Source organism: Eufriesea mexicana, unplaced genomic scaffold, assembly GCF_001483705.2.
Source record: "Eufriesea mexicana isolate 0111107269 unplaced genomic scaffold, ASM148370v2 scaffold354, whole genome shotgun sequence".
In the NCBI taxonomy this organism is placed as follows: domain Eukaryota; kingdom Metazoa; phylum Arthropoda; class Insecta; order Hymenoptera; family Apidae; genus Eufriesea; species Eufriesea mexicana.
In genome coordinates this window covers 574,486-592,974 of record NW_016908520.1, presented here as the reverse complement: position 1 = coordinate 592,974, position 18,489 = coordinate 574,486, and the positions used below count along the sequence as shown (strand labels likewise).

The following is an 18,489-nucleotide window of genomic DNA, read 5'->3' as shown; positions in this document are numbered from 1 at the left end:
CAGCAGGAGATATATTTGAAAATTCGCCGAGAGGTAAACTGAAACGGTAAATTCACCTGGAGATAAATTAAAGAATTTCCATTGTTCTCCACTGAAATTCAACTGGCAAAGTACAGAGAAGCCAGGAGCAAGAGTTTCACGTCGACATCAACGTCGGATCACCGCCGTTGAGCCCTCTTATTTGTATGCTATCGATGTTTCCACCGCGACGGGATAGGCGGCGCGCAACACGGATCGCTGTGCCGCCGGCTCGCCTCGAAACTTTCAATTTTCCTAACGAAATTAACCGCGACAGAAGACCGGGGCCGTAGCCGGCAAAACTGTGCCGGTTTCCAGTAATTAGTCCCGTCCGTCGTACTTTAACGAGATTCGATCGGCCAGCACAAACGTTTCCGTAATGGAGGCGAAAGAGATTCGCTTAAATGAAATTTATTATATACGTTCGATCGTTAGATAACTGGAACGATGATATAATTTGCTCGTCTCGTGGGATAATGGCTGCGCTGAGCGAGGCATAGAAACTTCCTTTCTTTTCTCTTTTTTACTCCTCGCAGCTGGCATCAATCTATTTATAATTCGTTACTTATTCCGTGCTGTACTTGAAAGTGTTATACACGGTAATCAATTATGAATACTTGACACTATTTCTTCTTCTTCTAATTTTTTAACCTAACCTATTTGCATCATTCGAAAAAGTAGAAAATTGGCCTATATTACCAAAATTTGACTGTACGCGTTAGTGTTTTGTTCTTTATCTCCAAATTTTGCATAAAAATATCAAAATTGCGTCCTTAAATAACAACGACGAAGAAAAAATATTATCTCGTACAGTCTTTGATAAAAATTCCCTATCTCTCCACCATAATGAAAAAAAAAAAAGAGAAAAAGAAAGAAAATACAATTGCAAATGGAAGGACAGAATAATTAAAGGTTACGAAAACAGTAGTTTCTTTATACAAAAGAAAAAAAAAAAAAAAAAAATGGTTCACTTATCGAACCGTTAAATTCAGTAGTAGTGCATCGAGCAGCACACGCGGGGGCAGGTTCAAAATTAAAACGCACCGATCGGAGCTCAGGGTAAACGAGATAACGTCTGTGGGAGGAGACCAGGGAGAGAAGACGATGGATGATGCTCGATCGGATAACCAGGGTTGCCCGGGGTGAGGGGATTTTCAGCTTCCGGTTTCGACGCTGTCGCTCGGGCTAGGGTTAATCCGATATCCCCGAAAGAGAAGCGAAAAAAGAAGAGCGTGGAGTAGCTCGTGTGAGAGGTAGATAATGGGTGGCCGGTGTTACGTGGAAGAGACCAAGAGGTTGCTCTTACCGCCATTTCTCTCTCTCCTTCGATCCGAATATCCTGCACGCCCCGGCCCCGGTTCAAATACCAACCGTGCCGCGGAATTTATATTTTCTGATACCGCCATATTTGTCTCCGCGCGACGCCCACTTCTTTCCTCGCGTTTTTAAAAAAATTCCACTCCGCGATATATACCGGAACTGGACGATAAAGGTCGAACGAGTGAAGTGGAAAGGAAACCAGTGGACCGTATGGACAAGTAAGAGCCAAGTATATCACGTAGTATATAAAATCACTGCTTTCCGATTTTCCATGTAACCTTTGAGATTTTCACCTTCTTCGAGTAGAGTTCTCACGGAGATCGCCTAAATTACTTTTAAACGCGGCTTGTAGATCTTGGGTTTCGAATTTTCATCACTCAGCTAGATTGCTGTTGAAGATACAGGTATACATGTTCCGTATCGAGGAGAATGGTAATTTAACCCTTTGCACTCGAGGGGCGACCCTCAGACGCCATTTAATCAGATTCTAGAGATCGGTGGTAATTAATATAGCAATTTTAAAATTACCTAACAGTGGGTGTGGAATGTCGAAGTAAAATAATTTTACGTCTTAATTTGCATACGATTTCTCATTTACCGTTTTAACCCTTTGCGACCCTCAGACGCCATTTAATCAGATTCTAGAGATCGGTGGTAATTAATATAGCAAATTTAAAATTACCTAACGATGTGCGTGGAATGTCGAAGTAAAATAATTTTACGTCTTAATTTGCATACGATTTCTCATTTACCGTTTTAACCCTTTGCGACCCTCAGACGCCATTTAATCAAATTCTAGAGATCGGTGGTAATTAATATAGCAATTTTAAAATTACCCAACGATGTGTGTGGAATGTCGAAGTAAAATAATTTTACGTCTTAATTTGCATACGATTTCTTATTTACCGTTTTAAAAATATCGTCGATTTTATGGCAGAAAGTCTTCTAATTACTATTTTTCTGTAACGAAAAAATCGCCGAGTGTAAAGGGTTAAAAACATCGTCGATTTTATGGCAGGAAGTCTTCTAATTACTATTTTTCTGTAACGAAAAAATCGCCCAGTGCAAAGGGGTAATTTGGTAATGGGAGTAATGGAGTACTGTACGACGTTGAATTGGAATTTTTCGTTTGCAAATTACAGTTTCTATTTTACGATAGATTTATGGTTTCTTCTACAGGATGAGGTTTATTAACATCCTTCCTGATTATCACGAAGATTATTCTAAAATAGACGTGAGTTGGTCATTCAGTTTGTTAGGGGAAGTACTCACAGGGTGTTAAATTTAAATCTATAGGTGGTTGATCTTACTGGAAAAATTTTGCAATTTACGGTTCGTGTAAGTCGGTTTTTGTGCGCCTTTCGGCTGAGAATGAAGATTGTGCCCAAGTATAAGCAGGTATTTCGGTGATTATGTATTCATAGAGAGCCGGGTCCCAGCCCGAGGTACCTAGGAAACAAAAACGACCGTTCCAATTGTCCCAAGCAGTGTATATTCTTCCCAGCCAGCAGATTACGTGAACTTCTAGTAACAAAACGCGAGCAAGTACAAACGGGCCACATCCCCTGCAAACAATAACCGAAGCCAGGACCAGCACGGCCATAATTAACCACCTTGACCATTCCCTTCTATTCTTCGTGACCAAAAGGTGGCGTAGCTTTAAACTCTGTTATTTCTTATACATATATGCAGGCTGCTCGTAAGGCTCTTAACGATCTAGAAAATTTATTACACCACCAACAGTTCGGTATACCCATTAGACGATAACTGCATTTTCTTTTAAAAACTAACCCTCCGTGAACGAGAATGGAAATATCGAACCGAGAAAAACCTCTGAAATAAAAGCACGTTAACAACAGTGATGCAAATAACACGATTATTTTTCACCACGATAATTACTACGCGATAAAAGTTCATAACGTCTATATTACCACATTCCTCGTTACAGAGTTAAAACATTTCTTCGTTAACAATATATCCTAAGGCTCGAGGGAATTATCTGCCACAAAATTTGACAAAAATTAAAATATTAAAACTCGTGAAAAATATTTAGGGTCGCGTGACTAGTGTAGCTTTGTTAACACTAAACTTACCGGTATTTTACACACACCTATTCTTAACATAGGGGGTCAAATGGTATATACCTTCGTGGTATATAAGGTATGCAAAGAATTTTTCTCGGTAAAGAATAAGTTAAGAGAAACACAGAAAGCGAGAAATCTGAAAAGTCAGATGAGCGAAAGAAGTAATGAACCCCGCTTTGACCCCACTTGGTACGTTTAGTGTTAACTAGTATAGCAAGGTTTTTACTGATTTAGTTGAAACTTTACATATTGGTAGATTTGGCATTCCAAGTATTATTGAATACATACCATTACATAGGCAGTCACTCCATAGTTATTTGAATATTCGTCATTAAAAATTGATTACGTCAATAAGTGGAGTATTAATCATGGTTAGTTGGATTTCTCATTTTAGTGCAGAGGACTCACCGATTTTAGGGCTTTCCTCTGTTTTCCTCGATTAGCCCGCAAACGTTTCAAAGGCACGTGCTCTAAACTATTCGGTACCGATTCCTCCATACTTCTTCCGCCGACTATGCGCGTGTACGCGCGACGAATAGACTCGCGAGGCGGAGGGTGGTTCGCTCTCATTAACCTCTCGCTGGCGAAGCGCTCTTAGCCGGCTGCTTCAATTGCTTTCGTCGAGGACGAAGCTTGGCCACCTTTTAGCAGCGTTTCGAAACCCCCGACAGAGGTGCAGCAGGGTGAGCACGCGGTAGAGACGGAGACGAGACCGGATATGCGGCAGCCTCTCGAGAACACCCTATCCCGTGTTTGCTGAAGCTGTCGATGCGAGCGCGAATTGGGCCACGGTAAGGAAGCGAGGTCTGAAAAGCGTATGAACGTCTTCGGCGTGGATTAATGTTAAATTTATCCCGGCCTAATTGACGGCTTTTTAATTCTTCGCTGAAAATCATGCGCTCCGCGTCGTAGTGTTTGTCACACGAATTCGCCATTGTGTTCTTATATGTGCCTACAATTATGAAAGTGGTCTAAGTCATCATCTTAAAAGGAACGATTTTAGTATTTATTTCGTGTTGCATTCATTTATATTACGATTAAATATATTTATTTTCTACAAAACAGTGAAGAATCGAATCGTTAGATTGAGTTTCTAGCTTTATCGAGATTAATTTTATAATTTATGACGTATTTAAAGCTTTTAATATTTCAGAAGCAAATATAAGTGACGACCACTTTCGTAATCAAAGGCACAGCTCAGTGTTCTCGTTTGTAATGTACATAAATCAAATTTGATTTATGACGATGTTAAACGCGAATTTTGATCTGTGATGTCTATTGGGTAAATCTTGTGGAGTTTGCTTTCACGAAATCGAATTCGTAATTGAGATTGCTCTGTCTTTTGGCTGAAATGGAGTATTATACAACAAGTAAGGAGGTTGGGAGGTTCATTGCTGGTGTTCAAGTTGGGTGAGAGTGTAGCGAGTTTATATGGTCATCGTAGTTTAACAACAAGCCCTCGAGTGTACCTTCTACGCACTATACTTGTATTTTTGTAGTTCTTCATCTGACACGAATTTGAAACACGGTAGCGTATTCTGTAGGCTTTTCTGAAAAGGAAACCATCGAACAGAGTTATCAAAACAGTTTTCAATTCGATTTCATCGAGAAAATATTCGTTGACAACGCGTATACGGGGTTTTACCGCCACGCAGCCATTGCTCGCTTCTCTAACCCCAACAGCGCCGTAGCTACGCGTAATCCGAGTACCAAGTGCAATCGAGCTAACATATAACAATCTACAAAAAAAAAGAAAATATAATTTTACTATAAAATTTCGGGAAATTGACAAAGTTCAAAGGAAACATTGAAAATTTATAAGGGATAGGACATATCGTAAACTTTGTGCGTAGCTCTTAGCTTGGTATCGTTTCCCAAAGATTGATCTTTGGAAAACGATACCAATTACCAAGTCTCACCACGTGGAGGTGGCTACGCATCGAGGCCCGACATGCGCCCTAATGGCGCAGCCTGCTGGCGCTATCCGTATCAAAGATTTTCTAACCTAACTTGGAACGAAAGAAGTTAAAGTGAAGCTACTGACACTTTATTAAATTTCGTGTCTTACAAAAGGGGTTTCGGTTCACGATTATTCGAAAGACCGACTAGTCTACGCGACGCACTCCCGTGTACAAGACAACTTCAGACCCAGCACCCACCCGATCGGGCCTTGCCCACCCCAGCCACTGCCGACCTCGCCGTGGCTTACTCGATGACCTAAGGCAGCCAACGAACCAGTGAAACACCCAGAGACAATCCGAGGGTCCTATGCGAGGCCTAACAGTCGGAATCACGCGCATGCTCCATACCCCGTCTCTATGCAAACATAACCACATAGCCGCCAAGTGCTAGAGGGGCAGGCAGGCACGCTCTTGCAATGATTCCGACTGCGGGGCCCATCCCGCGGTCATGTGCACGGATTGGCACCCAGGACGACTAAGGTCGACGGACCCCCGTATTACTCCAGATGCCTCACCAGCCCGAGAGCCACCAGAGGTCCCGATGCATGACGAGATTGACAGTGGCCGAAATGAGTGTCGGAGGCGAGTCGTGAGAGTGACTTATGGGTCATGAAGTTGTCGAGTACACGGGAAGTACGACGCGTAGGCTAGTCGGTACTTAAGAACGTCGCGATTATCGCGAGAACAATTAAGTTCTATTTGGTAAACGAGAGGAGGATATAGAATTTATATATTTCGCTCCAAGTTAGGTAGTTTACCCTTGAACGGATAACGCGCACATGAAACTTAGTCTAGTAGTCTATCTTATGTACTTAGAACCACTTATGTCTAAACGCACGCGTCCCGCGTCGTCCAACGATGTCTTGAAAAACCTGAAAGCTGAAAAAAAAGAGATTAGTACAACATAATAAAAGCGAAACAAACATAAACCACAATGACCAACCAAATGAAATAAACAACCCAACAATGAGATATGAACAACTAAACGATAAAACATAAACAATCCAACGATGAGACATAAATAAGCCAACGATAAGACAATTCGAATATTATACGAAATATTCAAATTGTCAAATAAAAATAAATAGAAATGAAATCTGAAAGTCAAAAAAAATAAATTCCTGAAAAAAAAAAATTGAAACCTGAAAGAAAAAAATAATTAATATCTGAAAATAAGAAAAAAATTATTAGTAAATTATTAAATGGGGTGGGGTGAGGGTGGGGTAGCCAACCTCAACCTCACTTCGGACCCCCCACCCCTTCCGCGCACTTATTTAGATGTATCACTTCAGAAGTCAAACTGACAAATGACCGGACCATTGGAGCGTCGCCCCTTATATAGCCGCCGATCGGTCGAGTCCCCCCACTCCGATCAGAAATTTCTAAATTTTATCGATTTCATTATTTATTATTTTTCCGCTTTAATAGCCAATAATTTATTAATTTTTTCACTGTTATTATAACTTTACATCCTGGACAATTTGTTATTAACAATATTAATTTATTAACAATCAGTGTTATAATTTATAAACATGTTGTATAAATTACAACTACATTTGTACTTCCATAGTATGAATTCCTATGTTATGTACACGTATGTCAAAATATTTTTATTTCCACTGTATTCTTGACAGAAACAAAGTAGTACACGAGAATTAAAAATGTTAGAAGATCATGAAGAATGTGAAATATCGAATTGCACGAACGTTGCTCCCAGTTGTTTCTATTTCGATAATTTCCCAAAGACTACGTTAATCGTTAAGCTACGTGCACACACGAGTACGTACATATACGCAGTGAATATAGCTAACGTGTCGCGTACACCGGTGCGACATCTAGAAGGGTTGGCGCTTTTTCGGGTCAGTCTTCTTTCAGGTCACGCGGTTCGTCGACGTATATGGGGGTTAGGTTTTATTGAAAATTTCATGCTCTGCTTGTCCAGCGCGCGTGAGATCGTCCTCCCCGGTTTTTGGGTCAGCTACCCTGTTTGCGACGTGTGTCTGTTGACCCTCGAACCGGATACTGACCATCATTAGGTGGCGCAGTGGAAACGCGGCTTGAGGAGGTCGAGTGGTAATCGATGACACCGCCCGGGAAATATTGTAGTTCACGACTGGGGATGCTCCAGATGTCTGAGTTTTCCCATTTTCGTTACCACTTTTCGAGGGTTTTCGATGGTCATCTTCCCCTTTTCTACCTTTTTCTGAAAACCTTATTGCATACGTTTTTAATACATTATTCTTGTGGCACTTTTGATGGAACTATTATTGTCATACTATCTTTGGATAGGCTCTGCTTTTAATTATTTAAAGAGATTTCTTTTTTAATTATTATTTGCAGTATTTGTTTCCCTTGGTGTATTATATTTCTGTTTTATTTCTGTTCTTCTTAAATTATATTTTTATTTTTAAATTATTGCTCGATATACTTCGTATTATATTTCTGACATCTCTATGGGATTATTGTTTTCGTACCTTCCTGTATGGGATTATTCTTTTGATATTCTTTTTAATGTCCCTTTTTGAAATTGTTATTTTAATACGTGCCTCAAATTTTGATATTCTTTTAAGTTCATGCTAGTGAAATACTCGGTTAGAAGTGGTACATTTAAACGAGAATATTTCCCCGATATTTGCAGTGTGATTCACTTGTCATCTCGCACCTTCTCATTTTCTCCACGAAGTGAACAATACTTCAACGATATAACGAGTATCTTTTTATCAATTCTTTCATCCCGTTTGTTGCAATATCGATTTCTCGAATTAACATGAAATTAACACAAAATACCAACGGGTTTAATTACTTCGATAAAGAAAAAGCTGTGCACAGAGGTTCGCGACTCAGTCCACAAACGACACGAACATCTGAGGGAATTCCACCGCCGGCAGACAAGAAAGGAAAATAAAAAACGGAAGAGATGATTACATTTCCATCTTTTGAAGCGCTCTGCGCCGGCTGTTTTCAGTTCTTCTCCACAAGCTCCAGCCAAAGACAAATAAGCCGTTCTGGCTGAGAACCGATTTTCTCGACGCTTGGTAAAGGGTTCGATACAGCGATTTCCTTATATTTTCTCCCGTCGTTGCACATAGAGCTTCCTCTGTGGCAGTTTCACCGTTAAATTTTCTTGAAACATCTCTTTCCAGAGCTGATCAGCTTCGACTCAATGCCGGGAAATTCCTCTCGTACCCGGTGACGCTGCGTTTCGCTAGACTCTCGGATGTGAAGCTCGAAATTGTAAAGATCGAGTGTTCCTCCTTCCTTTGCACGTTAATACGTTGTCCTTTGAATAGAATTTCACGGATTCCTCTTTTGGAACGCTTTTCTGCGCGACGAGAGATTAATATCGTGGACGACAATGGAAGGAAATGCGGTTGCCCATAAGGAGTTTCCTGTGCACTGCAAACAGACCTGTATTTCCTTCTGCTTGAATGAGGACGGAGACCCTGATATGTGGATAATTTAATCTCACTTATAACTTCGAGGTTCGCATTTTCCTGCGGTATAATTTTCATTTCAATTTCACACAAAGGAAAGGTACAAATTTATTTTCAATATCAGAAGTTGGTCGAGAATTGGTCAAGCATCTTGGGAATGAAAAATTTGAGAAAATTCGAAGAACCGGGATTAATCTTTCACTTTATCAATATCAATATTAATATTAATATTATGTTACTACTATATTATTATAATTTAGAAAAATTTGAGGAACCAGTATTAATCAATTACCGATATTAATATATAATATAATATAATATAATATAATAGTAATATAATATTAATATCAATATTGGTAAATTGAAAAATTAATCCTGGTTCTTCGAATTTTTCTAAATTTTTCATTACCAAGATACTTGACCAATTCTTGACCAACTGAATTTTTAATCTCGGAAAATTATTCGCTTCTCGTCTTTCTTTCAATTTTTCAATTTATCAATATTAATATTGGCAATATAGTATTAATATTAATATTGGCAATATAATATTAATATTAATATTAATATTGGTAAATTGAAAAATTATTCCTGGTTCTTCGAATTTTTCTAAATTTTTCATAACCAACACGCTTGACCAATTCTCTACCAACTGAATTTTTAATCTCGGAAAATTATTCGCTTCTCGTCTTTCTTTCAATTTTTCAATTTATCAATATTAATATTGGCAATATAGTATTAATATTAATATTGGCAATATAATATTAATATTAATATTAATATTGGTAAATTGAAAAATTATTCCTGGTTCTTCGAATTTTTCTAAATTTTTCATAACCAACACGCTTGACCAATTCTCTACCAACTGAATTTTTAATCTCGCAAGATTATTCGCTTATCGTCTTGTTCCTACAATTTTATCTTCTCAACAGTTGCTAGACCGTTATCTAATATTTTCTTTACCGGTTTGCGTCAGTCGGTTTTCCGGATAAATGAATCACTCGGAAGACGAACTCGACGCCTCTACTTTTCACATATTTCACGATCCCGGTACCAAAGCATTAATCCCTAACCGTTCTGAAAGCAACCGATTTATCTCGATAGAGAGTTCAGCAAAGTTCCGTCGACTTTGATCCTAGAAAGCCTTTGGCATCTCGTAAGATCCCGATGTTCCTCGAGCCCGCGCCACTTTCTCGTATGTTCCCTTAAAAAATTGCAGTTTTCATGAAGTTTCGTAATACCATATTTCACACGCGACACGCGTACAATGTCCGCACACGTTCTAGGGCTAAGATGGTCACCAAGAAAGTATCCGTTCAGAAGATTTCGTTCCGAATGAGATAGGCTGACTCGATGAGGAGCGTTTACGAGTCTAAAAAGGGCTGCTTCTTTATGACTTCTCGAGCGTGATACGTCGAAGTAGGTTGCCGAAGTAGTAACCAGGGTTTGGTCTTTGTCCCGTCACTTTTCATCTTCTCTGTTCGATCGATGAAGCTGCCTTTCGCCGTCAGGGCGACTCCTGTGAACGACAGGTAGAAGGCCACCTTTACGTCGCAATAAAGAAAGAAATATTTGCCGGCGGACAGAAAGTCGTGGACTAAAATAGACGTAACGCCGCCCGGTGTGGCGAAGGTGACTGCGAAAGGTAGCTGGAAAACGCGCCATCAGCCCTCTGCCTTTCGTCAGAACCGGAGGGAGAAGAATTCATCCAAAGCAGGTCGTTTGCTCGGTGACTTAGTTCAGAAATTCGAGGAGTTATTATTCCATTACTCCAAGTTTCCCTCGAATCCAGAGTTTCGCAGATGTCTCGTTTGTTTGGAACAGTACTCTGAAGAATTGCAAGTTTCCTTGGCATAATAGGTTCTTCTCTAACCGACTTAATTGCTTCTGGTTTATGTACACTTTCCTAACGTTCTATTACTAGCCCTGATTAGGCTTACTTTTTATTTAACGAGTGAATCGGCGACTAACTCGACCTTGCAGGTTAGGTCTAGAATGGACTCTTTGTGTAACCTATTTGCTAGGTCCAGCTTCGACGTAAATTGATAACGTGTCTAACTTTTCTTCTTTAGAATGCTTCATTATGAAGTGATAATTCACCATGTCAAAATAAATATGTAACAGAGACTAAATTGTATGTAAGGACAGTAGTTGAATTACTTTCGAATGTGTACATTTCACAATAAGTAGGAGAGAGTAGGATAAGAATTATCAGTACAGAAAATGTTGCATAATGCAAGCAATTATCACATTGAATTCATAATATTGACCAAAAAGTTACGATTTCCTAACAATGTTAACCCTTTGCACTGTGGTTGTTACAGGAAAATAGTAATTCGAAGACTTTCTGTCATAAAGTCGACGATATTTCTAAAACGATAAATAAGAAATCGTATGCAAATTAAGACGTAGAATTATTTTACTTCGATATTCCACGCATTGTTAAGTAATTGTAAATTTGATGTATTAATTAACATTCATCTTTAGAATTTGATAAAATGGCGACTGAGAGACGCCTCTCGAGTGCAGAGGGGTTAAAATTAAAATATCTCCTAAACCAATGATTTTTTAACATAAATAGGTTAATACTATTTTGGTAGAGAATATAAAGGAGCATTAGCTGATGCAATAAAAAATATATAATTGCATTTTAAAAAAAATATTAATGACCTTCGTATGTCCTTTACACGTCCATCTACAGAAAAAAGTAGCACTATCAGAATATGCCTCTCTCAAATCCATTTAACTTCATTCGAAACATTTCTCGCTATACGTAATAATAATGACGTATATCTAGATGGCAATATGTGGTGACCCACCCTGTATATATATATATATAATAGTACCTAGACAGAAGGTACGAAAGATTAACGACGATGTTATAATTCAAGCACAATATCTGCTGTGAAATTAGTCGAAAGGAAATTTATGTCTCGTCATATGGTACACACAGTGCAGTAAAGGGTTAAATAATACCTTGCACCTTTGCCACCCTTTCGTTTCAAATTATTTCCATAAATCTCCATGAAGCCTCCACCTCCTTGCCAACTCTCCTTCTTCTCTGTTAACCCCAGTAATTACCGATGTCGCGAAATTCTGCGGACAAAACACGACTCCAGTAGCACTCGAGTAGTGCATAGGTCGTCGCGAAGTGTAACCCAACTCGCAGGCCGAAAAACCAGTCACAGGGGGTAGGCCACCCCGTCGTTCCAAATGTTACAGAAGGGTGTTCGGTTATAGGTATATTATCCCCTTTCTCCCTGCCGGCATTCATCCGTGAGTCATCGACTCGTACTCACCCCCGGGTGTGACGTCATTTAGACATCCCTCACCCCATCCGGGGTCTACCATCAGAAGCATGTCATCGTTCGGTTATTATGTAAGGGAAGCCTGAAATCGTTCTCCCGAGGATATTTCCTCGATGCAACCGCGATATTTCTCTCGATAATCTTCTTCTCTATCGAATTCGACGAATTCGGAAGAGGCTTGGATGGGGTGGATGGAACGAGAGTCTCGATAGCGGGTGGCCTGGCAGAAGGATGGAAAATACAGGGTGATCGCTCGCTAGTGAACTTAAAGACCGGACTCATAATACAGGATGATTGGCTGGCTAATGGACTGAGAGACGGTACCTCTAGCATGATTGGCTCGCTAGTGGACTCAGACAGTACCTACAGGCTAATTAGCTCTCCAGTGGACTCAAAGAAAGCGCTGCCTATTTAGAGAACCTTGTTACTCGAAGCACTCGCACATAGACAAACGTAAATGTAGTCGCTGCACACGTGCAATCATCGCGCAAGCACAGTGGGCACGATCGCGATGTTAGGCTGTAAAATTGCTCTATCGTGTTCAATATCGTTGTTTTTGGGTCCACTAGTTGGCGTATCACCCCGTAGATACTCCGGTGACGAACTATCGACGGGACTGGTCCTCGAATCGAGAGATCGTTAAAATCGTCCCGCGCCTCTGTAGCCGCGCGAGTTCTTCCACTTCCGCTTCCACCCACCCTGCAGCTGAATGCATCGTTTAGTTATTGTCGAGTCCCATTCTCTTCTGCCTTGCGTTTTCGCCCTGTCGCCGATCGAACGAGAAGGGGAGTGAATTGCGACGATGAAGGGTAGAAGCTTGCGATCGCGAACAAGGAGCAGCGTCTGGCTGACTACAAGGGTGGAAATATTGGGGTTCTGATTGAATCCGTTTAGGCGAATTCCGCGTTTCGATCGGGTTTATTCGATTGGCTTGGGTTTTTCGTTAACCCTTTCGCTTCGAGCGCCGCTTAAAGATGGCTTCCATGAGATGACATGTGGGTACGAGCGTCGCATATAGGTGGCGTCCACGCGAATACTCCTGGATACGGGCACCCCATATATCCGGCATCAAAATAATACGTATACAAATGCAATCTGTATACGATTGTCTTATTCAGCACAGTTGTTATTTAAGATTTAGGAATTCATACAGAAATACACAAAAATCACACGCACTGTGCATATTTTTGGCGCGCACTTCAATTCAGTGACGGTACCTTGGCGGACTGTACTGCTAAAGGGTTAATGTTTGGGTTATTTTCTATTTATTTTTTCTCTGTCCTTTTTGAGGATGCAATATGGCTGCAACGATGTGCATGATTTCTGGGGCAGACGTAGGTTGGGTAAAAATAACGCGACCCATGGTATACCGGAATAGAAAATGCCGTGCAGTTCCTTGAACATTTTTCCGTGCTCTGCGTGCTTCAAAGTGGTAGAAGGAAAACTGGCAACTCTATAGTTCGTGGGGTAAACTAATCTATTTTGGATGCTATGCTCAAAGAGTAGAGTGGTATTACGATGTTGTTTTATCGCAGTTAAACGAACTGGAAAATTCTACTTTTGACCACTTTTATGAACTGAGCTGTATTTACTCCCATGGTACTTGAGAATTTTTCCATGCCACGGATACGAGGATGGAAAATAATCGAAGGATATTTCGATGTTGCTCGACGGGAAGGAACTAGAAAATTCTATTTCCGAGAACTCTTCCCACGGTATTTCATTTTTCCCTCTCGTGGAATTCCATGCACAGGCAAGGCCGCTCGCAAGAGTCAGTCATTGCTCTTAGCACGTCCAGTGTCAAGTACGAGATATCTCGTGCTAAAGTTGTGCACCACGAGTGCCTGCTGTAAGATCCTGCCTTTTTATTCGAGTGATTATAAACTCTGCACGGGACCTACATTTACGATCACTCTTAATTAAACTTCGCGAAATTCTACGTCCTCTTAAACCGAAATTTTCCTAATCTCCTTTCGAACTTTCCTCTTTAAACAAGATTCTCGCATCAAAGCCAAAGTTCGCTCGTTCATTCGCGTTCGTACACCCCAATCACTTTGATGTAATCTTCAAATGAACCGAACATAATCGAGATCCGAATGTCACCGATTTTCCCCTCGGATCTTCGTTTCGCTAAACACGAGCTTCTGGCAACGGTAAAAAATATGAGAGAAAGGGGGGAAAAATGGGAATAGCGACACGCATTCACGTCGTTGCATTGCGCGTGACGTCACGCGCGGAGTGCAGGCCCCCATTGGGAATGCATGTCGCATTATCATTCAAGGCGGTTCACGAGGTTGGGGAATGAGAAATAATGCCGTCGACACGGTTCCTTTCAGCCACGGGTAAACACACCATCCGCCCTTTTTCCTCCTTTCTTTTTTTTTTTTCTTCTTTTCACCCCCTCTTTTCCTTCCATTTTCTCTTTCTCTGTCTTTATCACTCTCTGCCGCTCTCTTCCTCTTTCACTAGCTCTCTTTCTTGCATTCATCTGCATCTCTCGGTCGCAGGAGAGATTAATAGACGAACGACTTGGTTGAATGCATCAGCGATTTAACGAGTCGCTGCTCCGATAATTTCCTTGACTCAGTATTCCGATTCGACGCCAGACGTACACGGGATCCATACTGGTGGCTGTGAACCCATACAAAGAGGTGGACTTCTACACGAACGTGAGTATATATTGGAATCGTTGCACGTGATTATCTTTAATGCGGCGTACTCAAGACGAGCGCTAGACTCTTTTCTCTCTGTACCTCTCGGTCGAGACGAGCGATTCGATCGGCCAGCATAGTGGTTTATGAATGGAAATTCGGCTTATTGCGCGGTCAGGAGTAATTGGCTGTATTAATAAAACGAGCTACGGGGTGGGAAGCTTCTCAGCGACCACAGGGGTGAAATGGCGGTCAGATACTACGTGCTTCCCCTAGATAAACGAAAGTTCTTCTGGTTTCCGTAGAATTTTTGTTTCCGTGAGTTTTTATGACTTGGTAAATAGTAGTGAATAGTAGTAAATAATAATAAATAGTAGTAAATAGTAGTAAATAGTAGAGTGCAAGACAATCTGACAGTTCAGTCTAAGACAGTCCATCAGTCAGTCTAAGAATGTCCAAAGTCTAACAGTTTTCAGTCAAAGATAGTGAGTCAAAGTCTAAAGTCAGTTTATAAAAGTCAGAAAGATCAGAAGAGAGTGTTCATAGCGAATCTCTCTTGTTTCATAGTCAGCCTCGGTCATTCTATTTATAAGCTTATTTTATTGTATTAAGAAGCCAAGAATACTATCTTAACTCAGTCTACCCAAAATAGTAGTAAATAGTAATAAATAATAGTAATAGTAGTAAATAATAGTAAATAGTAGTAAATAGTAGAATTGTCAAACTTTGACTAAATTTCGTAGATGGTGATAATTCAGGTACACCAATAAGAACAGATACAAAATATTTCGCCTAAAAGCCCCTTAAAAAAAAATACTTTTTAGTAACGTAGCAAATAATTGAATTTAAACTAATTTCAAATTATTAATTTTAAATTAAATTTTTTAATTTATGATGCACGTATAATTCTCGAAATGAATGTGACACAATTGATAATAGAATTGTGCTATGCGTACTTATAACGTGTACCTAAATATTGGTGATAATTGAGGTACACTAATAAGAACAGATAGAAAATATTTCGCCTAAGAGCCCCTCCAGAAAAATACTTTTTAGCAACGTAGGAAATAATTGAATTTAAAATAGTTTTGACTGAAAATTAATTTTTTGAATTCATGCCGCATTTAAACCGCAAAATTTTAAATATTTCGAAACGAAACACACGTGACTTGGCCACTTTCATAATCACCGACACATACGTATAATTCTCGAAATGTATGTTAATTCTAGTACGCGTTTTCAGTACCTGGAAAATTCGAAACCAGTCGTTTTAACTGATTCGGTAGTTCCTGCGTTAAGACCGTTCTACATACAGTAGCTCGCGAAAGTGCTCGTGCGCTGTACATATTTTATGGTAGCACTCTAACTCAAAAATTCTCGCTTTAATGGAAGCGTGTCTAAAGCATAACGAGTTTCACATGGATGAATATTTTCGCGTAGGTAAAATCGTTACTCGGAGTTACAGCCCGATCTCTGTTCTTTTTTCAATGTAACGGAATAAGATAGAGCAAACTTTTAAAATAAGAAGAATATTTCATTTTTGAAGCTCTTTTCACGTCGAAGGAACAAATTCTTCTCGAAAGACCCCATTTAAGAAGCAGGAAAATCATTAAAACTTTAACGGTTGATTTTACCCCATGAAAGTCGTGTCCTCCCGACAAAAATTCTCGCTTTAATGAAAACATGCCTAAAGCATAACGAGTTTCACACGACTGAATTTTTGCGCATAGGTGAAATCGTCACTCGGAGTTACAGTCCGATTTCTATTTTTAATTATAACTAAATAAAATAGAGCAAACTTTTCAAATAAAAAGAAAGTTTTATTCTTAAAGCTCCGTTCACATCGAACGTAGAAATTCTTCCCGTGAGACTCCATTTAAGAAGCAAGGAAATTATTAAAACCATAATCGTTGATTTTACCCCGTCATGTTCTGCCGACAAAAGAATCACTCTGCGTGTAACTCGTTATGCTTTACGTGCACGCAAGCTTTCATTATTGTCAGGATTTTTGGGTCAGAGAATTCCGTTGAAATATCGCTTTCGAACGCTTTCGCGAGCGACTGCATGTCGCAAAAGAACCATTAATACGCGTCCAGTTCGCGTTGCGTTTGCTGCTGAATTGAAGCAACAATCACAGTGCCGCGGTTGCTGAAATGCGCAATTACTTACGCACTTCCTGCGTCAAATGTGTACAGGAAGTACCGTGAAAGAATAGCAAATATTAAACACAGCGGCTGCCTCGAGGAACAGAGAAGGCTGCACGTGCCTAACCCCTCGTCTCCACAAGTAATAATTGGCTTCTCCTTTCGTATACAATTAAGAACTTGGTCACGAATGTCATGAAAGTTTCATTATTAAATCGCGACCGTGAATGAGCCTTGGAAGCTTAATTTTATTCTCATCTCTCGTTATTAAACAACTTCGCCAGGAGCAAATTTAAAGGACAGTCCTTATCAGCGACTCGCCTGATAAGAGGGTAGGTCGAATTCGTTGCTTTTAAATATAAAATATTCCCCGAGGATGATTAACAGTAGAAGGAAAATATTTTTAATTTACTCGGAATAATTTATCGCGATGTTCGTTTTTATTCCACTCGTTTCATTCGACACGCAAAACGCGCGACAGGACGTCTTTATCGTATTGAAATTGCTAGGCCTCGGCCTGAAAACAGGAAACGGAAGCCGCGACGTGCTTTCGCAGAGATATCGCGAAACGAACGATCAACTCTTGAAGGGTTTTCTAGGTCACGGTACGCTACTGCCGACGAATCGATGCGTAATCCCAGGGGTTGAAACGGGTGTAGAAAGCAACTGTCGATCATCGCATTGTAGCAAACTTCTTTTCGTGACAGGAGAATCAGAATAATACAACTAAAGCGATGTTAAAAAATGTCTCATCCTTAATTAAAGATGTCGGTCTTACGTTGCTTCTTTGCTGCCAAAATTCTGATAAAAATCCTCTGCCAACTCGAATCAGTATCGATTTCGCCACGTCTTATAGATGAACGAAGGTATTACGTGTTCGATGGTGCCTAGGTTCCGCCGAATCAGAATAATACAACCAAAGTGATGTCAAAAAATATCTTATTCTTGTCGGCTTTACGTTGCTTCTTTGCTGCCGAAATTCTGACAAAAATCCTCTGCCAACTCGAATAAGTATCGATCTTGCCACGTCTTATAGATGAACGAAGGTATTACGTGTTCGATGGTGCCTAGGTTCCGCCGAATCAGAATAATACAAGCAGAGTGATGTCAAAAAATGTCTCATCCTTAATTAAAGATGTCGGATTTACGTTGCTTCTTTGCTGCCGAAATTCTGGCAAAAATCCTCTGCTAACTCGAATCAGTATCGATTTTACCACGTCTTATAGATGAACGAAGGTATTACGTGTTCAATGGTACCTTGGTTTCGCCGAATCAGCGATATTCTTGTGTTCAACTCGAGAATCCTGAGCGCGGCCTAATAGCCGGACAGAGTGTGCCTCTTACGAGGCAGAGGCCAGTTAAGGACCATCACAAGAGGTCTTGACTGCAGACGCGTTAGACACGTCTGCACTACAGGACCCATACCTCGGGCGTGTACGCACAGGTACACGGGACTAGGCCCGCAGCCTTTCACCTTGACCCGAAAGCATCATCAACCCAACGACGTCTCAACGAACTCGGAACATGTCCATATTAGACAGTGAAAGACTTTTAGAGCAGAAAGTGAGTTAC

The 18,489-nt window shown here is 40.3% G+C and overlaps 1 protein-coding gene across 2 annotated transcripts in view; it reads left to right on the top strand.

Moving 5' to 3' along the window:
• Positions 1 to 18,489, top strand: part of Myo81F (unconventional myosin 81F) — a 71,028-nt gene that overhangs the window by 14,827 nt on the left and 37,712 nt on the right. For both annotated transcript variants that reach the window (XM_017912247.1, XM_017912248.1), the window contains exon 3: positions 14,729 to 14,791. In XM_017912247.1, coding sequence (XP_017767736.1) covers positions 14,729 to 14,791 — 63 coding nt within the window. The remainder of the gene's footprint in view (positions 1 to 14,728; positions 14,792 to 18,489) is intronic.